General features: G+C 53.1%; 1 protein-coding gene across 7 annotated transcripts in view; it reads right to left on the bottom strand.

Annotated features, from left to right (window-relative positions):
- NTRK3 (neurotrophic receptor tyrosine kinase 3) overlaps positions 1-12850 on the bottom strand; it is a 347333-nt gene that overhangs the window by 235522 nt on the left and 98961 nt on the right. For all 7 annotated transcript variants that reach the window (XM_069465743.1, XM_069465745.1, XM_069465746.1 and 4 more), the window contains exons 5-8: positions 6038-6195; positions 5111-5253; positions 4568-4709; positions 3773-4069 (exon numbers count right to left, since the gene is read on the bottom strand). In XM_069465743.1, coding sequence (XP_069321844.1) covers positions 3773-4069; positions 4568-4709; positions 5111-5253; positions 6038-6195 — 740 coding nt within the window. The remainder of the gene's footprint in view (positions 1-3772; positions 4070-4567; positions 4710-5110; positions 5254-6037; positions 6196-12850) is intronic.

Here is a 12850-nt window from a genome sequence, read left to right as displayed (position 1 = left end):
AAGAACTCATTCATTCATTCACTCATTCATTCATTCTGGGCTCTACAGTCATAGCTCTGACACGTATGAACCAGCAAATATTCCCTAACTCGCTGTGGGAATAGGTTGTTTTCTGTAAAGCAGCCCTTCAGAGAAAGGTTGGTTTATGGTTCACATACTGTTTGGCTGCTTGCTTGTTGTCTGTTGCACTGTTGTGTGGACAGCAATAGCGCTGTCTCCAATCTCTGAGCACACCCTTCATGCGAGCACCCTCTTCTCAACAGCAAGTGACCGAACGCCTGCTCTGGGGGAGAAGGGAGGGGATGGGAACGCTAGCCTTGCTTCAGAGCCTGAGAAAACAGAGGTGCCAGATCAATTGCAGTTTATATCGATTTGCATGCTTCTCATAGGCTTTCATATTTATTAGAGAATATTCCTATGTTAGCCAAATGTTTTGGCTGAGTCTTGAACCCTGGAATCTCCAAATCAGTCTATGGATGTTTAAGGCCTTGCCGGAGCCTGGAAGCATTTATATGTCCAGGAAGCACATAAGCTTTGGAAGAGGAAGGCGTCCTGATTCCTGTCTACCTGCGGGAGGGCCTCAAACCTCCACACTGGAAGAGGATGGTACCCAGGGATGTCTTCAGCTCTGACCCCTCCAGCAGGCCGCGAGAGGACTGTCCTGCACGCCAAGGCACCGTATGAGCAGGAACAGGGGCTGTGCCGTGAATGGAATGCACATGTCTCCTACAGTCCCAGACCACAGCTCTTCAAGAGGGGCCCCTTCTGTGGGTGAATCTTCACCACAAGCTTTGAGGTAGAAGCAGGAAGGTTGCATAGTTTGCCTGAGGTCACAGAGCTGACAAGTGACTGTGCGATCATTTGCACCCTGGCTTGTGGTTCCATAACCACTACCCTAGACTACCTTAAGACTATCTGCTAGGACTTACTAGCTTGGCCAGAGAATGACCAATGGTTCTAGAACTCCTGAATTCACCTTATCTCTGCACCCGGACAATCCTAACAATGTCCAACAGCTAGTGAGCCTCTTCCCTGTCCAGACACACTGCTGAGCATTCATTTAATCCTTATGGTAACTTAGGCAGCAGATGTTGTTATCATTTCCTACATCTGTTATCATTTCACAGATGTAGAAACAGAGGCACGGAGCAGTGGCTGTCCTCCACCTGGCCTGAGCATGCACTAAGCCCCATGCTAGGAGCCCAGGCCACTGTGTGGGAGGCCACAGATGGGATTTGCACCTAGGTCTGTCTGATTTCAGAGCCTTTGCTCTTAATCTCGATGCTCCGCTGCCTGGAAGCAAGAGAGAGGCCCACGATCAGCAGGGCGTCCCCACACCCACACAGCACGAGGAGGGAGGGAATCCACAGAGCGGCTTTGTATCCCTGTCTCAGCCAGGGCACAGTTTGGTTCAGAGGGTTATGACATACCCCTACCTGCTCCCCCAGGTAATTGACTCTCCTGAAAGTTTAGACATCTTGTCACTTGACATGACTGGCCCATCTTTTCCCTGTCACTGCCTTTTCATCATCCATTGATTCCTGCAACACAAAGGCTCATAATACAAGCAAACCTTCACGCAGGGTGGCCCCGCGGGGTGGAGATGGGTCTGAGGAAATGACCTCAGGTGAGCTGCTTTCTCTTTCAGCCTCTCTGTGACTCTGTCCTCCCTCCCTCCTCCTTGGGCCAGAGTCCCACCAAATGCTGTGGTAGCAGATGGCAAAGAGGGAGTGTCAGAATCACCTGGGGGCTTGTGAAAACAGAGCGGCTGGACCCCACCCCAGAGTTTCTGATTCAGAAGATCCAAGCGGGGCTTGCGAATCTCAGATTTAACACATTCCCAGGTGATGCTAATGCTGCCAGTCCAGGGACCACACTTTGAGAACCACCTAAGAGGCACTGGAAACTGAGCACGATGGCGAAGGTACGCCGAGACTATCTGAAGGGGCTGCTGCACCTTGTGGGGCAGAGGAGGTATCTGCAGAGAACTGCCTCCTCCCAAGAGGAGGGACACAAAGGAGACACTGTGTCCACCACATCATCCGACTGCTGCTGCTGCCCTGCAGCTCTCAGGACACCCTCTGGGGGGATAAGCCCAGAATGCTCCATCCTCCCCCCAGAGCATTCTAGGGCTCCCACTCTCTCTGGGCCCCAGGAGCTTCCCTTTGGAAACAGCAGCATTGCTTCAGGTGCTTCACTCCTCACCCATTGAGCAGCGTAGACTATCCTTAAAAACAGAATTCTTTCTCCAATCAGTGGGTGACACACATGGTCAAAGGGCCACTCTAGCCCCTTACGTTAACAAGGCCTGACTTTGTAGCACATAAGAGCAAAGCGTCTCTGCATCTAAACACCTCTGCTTCCTCAGCGTGGGCCAGGACTCTTCTACCTTCCGAAAGAGAGCCCTGCATGGCCCCTGAGGGAAGAGTCCCCAGGCCTCTTACCAGGTGTACTGGGGGTGATGCTGGAAACGTCAGACCACATGCGATGCCAGGGGCTCAAACATCAGCACGTCCTCAACCCTCTCCAAAGAGAGGGCTCCATGCCCTCCTGGACCTCAATGGCAAACTAGAATGAAGCTTCCCAGGCAGCCTCACGTCTCCAGTTTCACTCTTGGGGCCTCTGGTTCAAGTTCCCTTGCACCGAGACAAATACGGCCTCCTGCAGCTGCCTCCCCTGGTTATCTGTAGGCTGTGAAGTCCTCTTTATACGAGCACAGGCTGCATAGCGCCAGCTCTCGCTGTCTGTTCCCTTTGCGTGTGTGTACACGTGTGTGTGTGTGCGTGTGTGTGTGTGTCATATCCATCTTTAGCTGCCCCTATCCCATCAAAACCCAATTCCCGGGTATGGAAGGCCAAGAGGTCGCCCAGTCAGTTCCCAGCACAAAGCACCAAGGTCAGCAAAGACATGTGGCTTTACGGACAGAAACTTATCCATCGCAGAACCCACCAAAAGATGATGCAGCCACTTTCACTAAACTCTAGGTTTTCTCCTTCCTCCAACTTCAGGAAGACATGTGAAAGGCCTTAGCCCAGACAGCCAAAGCATCACTTCCTAAAAATCCAATCAAGCAAATTCTTCAATGGCTTCAATGATTAGCCCTGGTCCACCTGGCATCAGCACCATCCCAAGCTGACGGCATCAGGGACACCCCCGTCGGCTCATCACGGAACAAGAGAGGAAGGAGCTCCAGACCCGGGGCCCAGACCCAAGTCAAGCCTTGGTGCTGATCAGCAAGTAGAGTGAGGCTCAGGGCACTCATCTGCCAGATGCCAGGCTGAACCAAAGTCCCGTGGAACCATCACCATGTGTCAAACCCTGTGACACGTGCACTATACACCTTGACTCCTATAAAAGCCACAAGATCTGTGTAGTCAGGCCTACCTTGTAGAAAAGGAAATCAAGGCTCAGAAAAGCAAACTGTCAGGCCCAGAGTCACCCCACTAGTGAAGGGTGGGGCCAAGATTCCCCACCGCTACTGTCTAGCTCTGAAGTCCCCACTGTCTGCACTGTGACACAGTGTGCCCTTGTACTCACCGCCGCGTCTTTCTGAAGGGTCTTAGTGTTTTACTGTGACAGCTAATGGAAAAAGGGAGACTTTATCCTAGTTTGCACAAGACGCAGGCGGTGGCTGCATGTGTCCCGATGTGTGTTTGGTTACCCGCGATCACGGTATGAACACTGATGCTGCTCCTCCTCTCAAACTGCCGTGCCCTGTCCCCCAAGCTCCCGAACGACTCTGCACACCCAGGGCCAGCCACGCTGCCCTCACCTGGAAATGGCTCCTTGAGAAAGTGGCCATTGATGGTCTGGTTGGCTGTGCCCAGGGGGTTTTTGGCAATGAGGGTGTAGTTGCCATTGTTGTAGTGCGTGGGCTTGTTGAAGAGCAGGCAGCCCTCGGAAATCTCGCCCTCCTGGTAGTATTCCACGTGGATGATCTTGGACTCCCGCAGGGGCTGCCCGTTGTGCAGCCAGTGCAGCGTGGGCGGGGGGTTGCCGCGCACCACGAACTCGATGCAGTGTTCCAGGCGCAGCTCCGGCTCCTCCAGGCTCACCACGCGCGGGGGGTCTGCCAGGGGGGAGGCAGCTGAAGCCCAAGACGCAGAAGCCCCTGTATGCTAGAGCAGCCCCCCAGCATCTGGGGTGGGATCCCAAGCCTTCCCCACCCATTCTGGAAGGGCTAAGGGGAGTGGAGGCCCCACCACCACCCCAGCAGAGGGGAAGACACTGTCTCGTCCCCAAGCTTCCCAGATCCACCTCCGCTGAAGGGTCCCTCTCAGTGCCTTCAGGGGCTCAACAGAAGGCAGAATGGGCAACTCAGGAGCATCCTGAGGTGCAGCTGAGGTGGAGGCCCCGACTCAACCCAACCCCCCGGGGGACAGGGACGCCCTTCCTGGGGTTGCTCTCCAAGGACTGACTTCTCAGTCCTGCTCTGCAGGAGTCCTCCTGCCACTGCTAGGGGACCAGCCCATGCTCTAGGTCGGCCCTAGCAGCACCTCGGTCCCTCCCCAGCTCCTGCGTCTGCATCCCCTTCCCCTGGGCTGTCCCCACAGTAACGGGCACTCACAGTAGACAGTGAGGGCGACACTGGCATTGCTCATGCCCACCACGTTCTCCGCGATGCACGTCAGGGTGAAGCCATTGTCCTCACTCGTCACGTTCACGAGCGTCAAGTTGATGGCGTGGACATTGGTCCAGTTCAGATTTGTCTGAAAACCCCAAAATAAAGACAATAATCAAACAGTTTCTACAAGGGTGGCCTCCTCACCTAGTCCACAAACACCCTTAGGGATCGGAAGGAAATCCGAGCACACGGTGAGGGAGGGCTTTCCGGGAAAGCACGCTGACCAGCGCCAGGCTCTTCCCATGCAATCCAGGCGATCCTCACACTAACCCTACGAGGTGAATGGTAGTACAGTACTGTGCCCACTTCACATGTGAGAAAACTGAGGTACGGAGAAGTTGATAAGATCAAAATGGCCAGAAAATACCACAGCTAGAACCCAAATCTATGTTGTTTTTTCCCAAAGTGACAGGACCACAAATTTTCTTTAAGACTAAAAAGTGATCACCCTCAGCCCCCTGGTGGGGCCCAAGCCTGGGATCCTACCTGGTGGGTGTTAATGGACTGCAGCCCAGTGACTATCCAGTCCACGTCAGGCAGGGGTGATCCAGAGCCATTGCAAGTGATGACAGCATTGTCACCCTCTCGTACAGTCAGGTTGACGTGGCTCACGCTGATCTCAGGAAGGTCTGGGAGCCGGGCAAGGCAGGCGAGAAGACAGGCAAACACTTACTACCCAAGGAACCTCTGTCCACGGGGCTGATGGTGGCACTTCTTGCCTTGCCCAGTAACGACTCTAATACAACCCGCTTGGGTTCTTGGAAGCCCCCTCCACCAAATCCCAGACCCTTCACACCACCTCCCCAGTAGACATCAGAACACAGACCTGAAGCCCATGCAGCTGGACCCTCCTACGTGGCAGGGTAGGGCTGGGGCGGCTGCTCAAAAACTGTGCTCTGGCAACTAAGCCCAATGGCACCATTCCTCTTTGAGCTCCGGTTCTCAAAACATTGGTGAGTTTCAGCTGCCCATAGAGACCTTGCTATAGATTCAGATTTCTGGGACACACCCCCAGACATTCTGATTTTGAAAATCTGTGGCTGGGCCCAGGAATCTGCTTTTCTGAAAGCACCTTCGAAGCTCCTGACACAGGCAGTCCAGAGCCCACAATGAGATCCTTCTGGTCTGGTTGGCGGGTAACGCAGAGAGAAAGGGACACTGGTCTGATGAGAAGGGGTACGTTTAGGTCCTGCCTGCCTTCCTGACACCAGCCTTCCTACCGCTGGCTCACAGAGGGACAGAAAGGACCGAGGAAGGGGAAGGTGAGTCAGGTCTACACCAAACCCCAGAGATCAAGGCTGGGAGGGCATCTGGGGAGGAAGACTCTGGTACCCGAGCCCACGTCCAGCCGCATCTCAGGTGTCTGCGGGATGCCTCCCTGGAGCCAGGCGGGGCCAGGTGGCCGCTACTCACCACACTGGCTGATGTTCATGCGGAAGAGAGGGAGCTGGGAGCCGTCGGCGCTGATGCAGTACAAGTTCTGGCTGTTCAGCCTGGCCTCCCCCTGCTCCTGCCACAGCTGCATCCAGCGGATGTCGCAGCTGCAGTTGAAGAAGTTCTGCTCCAGTCTCCTGTGGGTGAGGGGAGAGGGGAAGGGAAGCTCTGAACCGAAGATGGCCCAGCCCCCTCCCAGGGCTGAGGCCAAGGGGGCTCCACCTTTCCTTCGGGGATTAAGGAGAGAAGGGGGTTAGCAATGTCGTGAAAGAAGTAGAAGAATGCTTGTAAGTCCATAAATTTTACTTTTAAAACTAATAAACTCATTTAAAAAAAGAAAGAAATCCAACCTGGCAAAGGACTCTTTTAAATCTATCAGCTGAGGATGTTCTTCTCAAAACCCTCCCATGGCTTCCATCTCATCGAAAATCATAGTCAAAGCCCTACACAATCTGCACCATTCTCCACCGCCCCTCAGACCTCGTCTCCTACCTCTCCCCCTTCGCCTGTTTGGCCACACTGACCTTAATATCTGTGAGTTCACCTGCGTGACTGGCTCATTCCTGCCCCAGGACCTTTGCGCTCCTGTCCCCTCTGCCTGCCGAGCTCTCACCCAGCATTCCTGCAATTCTGCCTCCCTCCTTCCCTAAGAACTCACACAGCCTTCTCTTCTCGGACCACCTCCTACAAAAAAGCCACCAACCCGTAAACTAACACTGCCTGGTCCATTGCCCTGCTATGTTCTTCTTTCTAGAATCTACCACCGCCAGCATCACTTTAAATATTTATTTTGGTTTGTTTGTTTATCTGTCTCTCCAAATAAAGATTAAGCTCCACTGAGTTTAGAGACATTGCCTATTTAGCTCATTGCTGTATCCCCAGTACCTAAAACTGAGCCTGGCATTTAGATTCTTGTTGAATGAAAGAGAGAAAGAGACAGAGAGAGAGTGTGTGTGTTACTGTCCCTGATAGGAGGAGGTAGTCAGCTACTTGCAAGATACACTCAAAGTCCACACTGGCACAAGCTTTATTCCTTCATGAATCCAACAAATTCTCCATAAGCACCTGCTCCGTACCTGGCCGCGGGCTGAGTGCTGCTAATACGGAGATGAGCAAGAGAGCCCTGTCCTCCAGGACCACTCAGCCTGGTGAAGAAGAATGTCTGACGGGGAAAGAGTCACCTTCAAGGCCCTCGTCTCCACTGATTTTCCTTGTGACTTGAAGCAAGTCACCTCCCCTCTTAATGGGGTTGTTAGAGGGACGATGAACAGCATTAATCAATCCAACCTCTTAGCACAAAGAGCATGAGATAAATCTGAACACCTGGTCACCAGGGAGAGCAAGAGTCTCTCTGGACCACCAAGGGGACGCATGCCTTGGTGCCCACAGACAGGGGCTCTTGGCTGGCTACATTAAGACCCAGGATATTTTCAACAATGGCAAACTCCAAGATACTTAAATGTGCATCAGAATTAATCAGCTTTCAGGAAGAAGCAAGTCCTCGGGGGAGCGGGTTGTTTCTAGACACTAGGAACACAGATGGAACAGGTGGAACGTACGAATACCCCCACATGCTGTCATCCGCTTAGCCTAAAAGTATGCAGGCCCTCCCCCTGCACGCGCAGCTCTTTCAGCAAAGGTGGAGGGAAAGGAACCAACTTTTGTGGAGCATCTGCCTCTTACAACAACCCAGGGGGGGCCGGTACTGTGCCCTTACAGGTGAGGGCGGCCTCTCTGATGCTTGGAGGGGTTAGGTCACCTGCTCAAGGTCCCGTGGCTGGTGTTCGACAGAGCAGAGCTGCAAGTCTCTGTCTCCCGGACTCCCAAACCCCTGCACTCCCCACCCCACCGTCACGTACAAGGCAGAAGCAGAGGAGCAGCACAGGGGCCCCGACTCCAGGAGCTCACGCAGGCAGAGACGGGGAAGCGCTCGAGGGAAGTAACGAAGGCAAAGGGAATGTTGTAGACCGAGGTGTGAACACAGGAAAGAAAGGTTGAGCAGGGCAGAGAGTTTGTGTGTCAAGGAGCACGGGAAACATAGCTGGGAGGGTGAAGCCGGATGGTGGAGGACCTTCACTGCCTCATCAGGAAGTCTGAAATTCATCCAGGAGGCAACAGGAAACCACAGAGGCCCTTAGAACTAGAGAACAATGTGGACAAAGCAGCCCAGTGAAAAGAGCAGCTCACCAATACCATACTGGATAAACCGGAGAGGAGGGGAGCAGGGAGCTAGAGACTGGGACAGCAGCTAGGATGGCTCACAAACACAGGGTCGCCATGTACAGTTGTGCAGTTTGGACATTTCTCAAAGTACCCAGCCAAAGGGATGCACAGGGGATGGAATCCCGTCTGCACAGCTTTAGCCAGACCCGGTGCCCTGGAGATGCAGGTACATCCACCCAAAAGGGGGCACCTTCCCTCACTCACACGTAGGCTCCATACAGGCTGGCAGGGTCTAGGTCAGTGTTCTTAAACTCTTGGTCTCAGAACTCCTTTTCACTCTTAAAAAATTACTGAGGGTCTCAAAGAGCTCCCGTGTATGTAGGTTACATCTATCACTATTTACCATATTAGAAATTAAAACTGAGAAAGATTTAAAACACCTTAGCACAAACTCCCTGAGTCGTCGGAGCAATGCTGTTATCACATGTCACGTGGCCTCCGGAAAAGTCCACTGTACACTCACGAGAGGATGAGCGTGAGAAAGGCAAATAATGGTTCAGTGTTATTATGGAAAGAGATTTTACCTCCCTGAAAAGGTCTTGGGGACCCCCAAGGGACCCTGGACCACCATTTGAGAACTCCAGCCTAGTTAATAGGGGCCTAGAGTGGGCAGTGAAACTTCGGGAAGGGGAGGGGAGAACCCAGCAAATGTCACAAGGAAGACAAGTAGTTGGTGCTTTGATGGTGGTGGAAGAAAAAGAAGGAGTGAAAGATGACCCCGTGGTTTTAAGCTCCAGGGGACAGGAAGTCCATGGTGGACTGTTCTGAAAACAAAAGAGAAGGGATCAGCAGGAAGGAAGAGATGAAATATATCTGGGATGGGCTGGGGGTGGGGAGGGAGCCATCAAGGTGCCAGAGAAGGAAGGGGAAGGATGTGGTCAAGGCAAGATGCCCGTGTGGCTGGGAAAGGAGACAGAGGAAAGAGAACAGGGAGACAGGAAATGAGATGGAAAGACTAGGACGATCACATCAGCATTGCACCTGCCAGCGCACCAACACCAGGCTAGACGCCCGACACGCGCTACTTCACTTGACCTCACAACACGGAGGAAGCGTGGGGAAGGCAGGGGGTGGCAGAGGGCTCTGTCGCAAAGCAGGGGTCAGATGCGCTGATGGCGTCTGTGGGAGAGGGAGGCCTGCGGGGTGCAGTTTGGATCCACTGCAGGGGCAGCAAGGAGAGGCCCGGCAGCCCTGCTGGCAGGACACCGGGATCCAGATGCCTGAATAGCTGCGAACCGAAACAGGTCAGCCTGGCTTCTCCCAGCTGCTCATTTGACAAGATGCAGTCATTCATTATTAAGCAGGTGTAAAAATACAAATTATCCACCTGGGTGGAAAAGACGAGACAAGCCAGGGGCTCGGCTGGGTTGCCTGGAGCCACACAGCACAGTCTGCAGCCCGCGAGGCTGCACAGCCCACATCTCAGGGCCCCCAAAGGCAGACAGTGCCAAGTGGCCTCAGGCTGGCGGGAGAATTAGGCGAGATGTCTGCGACGTGCCGGGGATGCTGCCAGGTGCGGGCTCAGTACGGCTTTTCTGTTCCCTCCCATCCTCTCCCTCCAGGCCCTGTCTACAGACACAATGCACCCTGAGACCCGGTCCTTCGCCGCACTCCACAGTTTCCTGGAAAAGAGCCTTCAGTCTTTCCCCATCCCTCTGGACTTCCTCCTAGAGAACGAGACACAGACACACACAGCAGAAAGCATTTGGAGTCTTCAAACAGTGGCAGCCGGGACAGCCTGCTGAGCAAATCCACAATCACCCTTATGTCCTGACGAGAGAGGGTTCCAACAGTGCGGTGGGCTGGGCGAGAAGTAAAGACAGGCAGGTGCTAGATCTGAATGCTGCTGTCCCTTCTGTGTCCCTTCTCCCATCCGACCAGGTGTGGAGCACAGGAGCCTGGAGCCGGGGCTCGGGGGAAGACTGGCAGAACCTAAATCTCGGCTTTCCATGCTCCATTAATAATGCAAGCGGCCCCATGAATAATACAGTGGCAGCTGCCGCAGGGCAAAGCTCACCAACACCAGCCCTGGCCCGAGATGGCCTGGGGCCTAATCGCAGGTCCCTGGGGGCTCCCCGCAGATTAACTCGGCCCCATCTGGGCTTTACACCGGGGCACTTTGCAGCATGGCCAAGGCCGAGACTGGGTATTTCAAAAACATCAGTTCCCTCCAGCCATCACTCTGGTGGTTTTCTTTTCCCCTCCCCGGCTTCACCAGCCCTGCCCAGTGGCAATCCTGGGGCCAGGCCGTGGAAAATGGGGAGGGGATGCAGGTCAACAAGAGCTGTCACAGGGAGAAGGATCCCCACGGGGCCAGGCGCTCGGCACAGGCCTCCTTGAGATCACAACGGTCAGAAGGCAGGAAAAGCACAAACCAAAGATCTGAGTTGAGCCACTGTGTCACCTTGAGCAGATACAGTGGTTTGAACTGTGTCCTCCAAAAAGTTATGTCCAAGTCCTAACCCCTAGCACCTGTGCATGGGACTTTACTGGGAAACAGTCTTGGCAGACGTAACCAGGTTAACGATCAAGGGATGAGATCGCGCTGGATTTCAGGTGGGCCCTAAATCCAATGACTGGTGTCCTCATAAGAGAGAGGAGAGGGAGGCGAAGGACAAACAGACAGGGGCGGCAGGGAACCCCAGGAGCCACCGGAGCCCATGAAGGGAAGGAGGCCCTGCCGACACTCTGATTTCAAACTCTGGCCTCCAGAACGGCGAGACGATAATTTTCTGTTGTTGTTTAAAGCCAAGTTTGTGGCCCTAGGAAACTAACGCAGCCAGTAACTTAATTCTCTAAGGCTCTATTTTGATATCCGTAAAATGGGGATAATTGTGCTCCCCTTCCTTCTTCGCAAAGTTACCATGAGGATGGGCGATAACATACACTAACATGCTTTAAGAATTAAAAGGGGCTATAAAGGGCCAGAAATAGTCATTACAGTAATACTATTGTTAACATTATCATTTGGTTAGTTCTCCCAGAGAGCCGTGGAAAGTGGTCACAGCCAAGACCGGGAGAAGAAAAGTGCCAGGACCAGCCCAAACCCATCCCTGACACTGAGCTAATATTTTACCAAGTCGATTAAATCTGCAAATTATACCAGAGGTAATTATCACTTTGCCTTAAGAAAATGAAATATTCCAATCTATTTTAATCATGTCTGCTCAGGGCGTGCAGGGTATTAAGATAAACCTGCTCTGGGTGCGCTGATGGTCCTTAGGGTGTTTCTGGAGGGTCTCTGTGCTGTGGGTTTGTGTCCTCGGGCGCCTCTTGCCGTCGCCTAAATCGTATCATGAGATTCAGAATCCGAGCTTCTTCCCTTCCTAATTCATGCTTTATCTCTAAGACCATCTCTCTGATTCTTGCTCTGATTTCTGGACAGACAGTTCCAGTCTTCTCTGTAAGGAAAAAAACACCATCTTGCCGTCACCAGAAGCTCCTGAGAGCACTGAACAATGCCAAGGCCAATGTCTTCAAGCCTGCACCACTGAAACAGCCCTGGCTTCTCTACAGCAAGCCATGAAAGGGGCTTCCAGTTCGCCCAGTAGGAGGCACATCCCCTGGCCTGGTGGGGGCTATGGGCTATGTGCATTGCCCTCATCTCACAGAAGCGAAGGAGAGAAGGTAAAGAAAGGGTCTTGGCACATGGCAAGGACTCTGAGATGGTAGCTTGTTTCCTCCTGGGATTCCACGCAGGGCAGCCACCACCTCCAGAGTGGTTTCTGGAAGGAGACCCTGATCATATATGGTGTGTTGCTGAGCTGGGTAAGGGAAAGAGCATGGTCATTGGAAACAGCAGAAGTGGACGGTGATAACGCTAAAAATCGTACTACTAATTCTCAGATTGACCACTTACCAACCATGGGAGCTTGAACTAGTTGTTTGAGTTGGCCAACCCTCAAATCCCTCATTTGTAAAACTAGTTATAATGATACCTCCCTTGTGGGATTGTTCCAAGGATGAGACAGGATCTTGTACACATAAGGTGCTCAATACATGCCTCTTCATTCTCCTCCTATCCTTCTGGAAAAGTCAGAAACACTCAACCCTTCCCACGGGGAGTCTCACCATCACCAGACCCTCTGGTCGGGGAGGGGCTGGCTGCGGGTATGGCAGAGATCCTCAGAGACAGAATGACATGTGCTAAGGAATCATCGAACACCCCGGTTTGCCCTGTCGTTCCTGCAGAGGGTCCCTCGAAGCCTCACACTTCCAGCTTATGGATTTCCCGGATGCCACAGCACACTGAGCCCTTTCTCCTCCAAGGCCCAAATTCTTTCTCCCTGGAAATATGTGACCCATCCCCACACTCCAGCCCACAGGCTCCATGGGGCAGACCCTGGCAGTCTCGATGGCTCATGGCAGATGGCGCCATGTGGACTAATCAGGAAGTCGGACAAGAAAATACTACCCCCCTTCCATTTGCCAGGAACTGGGATTGTTTGGATTTTAATCATAGCCACCGCTAAGAGCCAACACACAGCCCCTCCGGCCAAAAGATAAATTTTCCACTCTCAACACTCAATTCTGCCTCAAAAATAGACCCCAACCAGGGTGATTGCTCCT

Source organism: Eulemur rufifrons, chromosome 3 (genome assembly GCF_041146395.1).
Source record: "Eulemur rufifrons isolate Redbay chromosome 3, OSU_ERuf_1, whole genome shotgun sequence".
NCBI classification, from domain to species: Eukaryota; Metazoa; Chordata; class Mammalia; order Primates; family Lemuridae; genus Eulemur; species Eulemur rufifrons.
The sequence above is the reverse complement of the archived record's forward strand: the minus strand, read 5'-3'. Positions and strand labels throughout refer to the sequence as shown.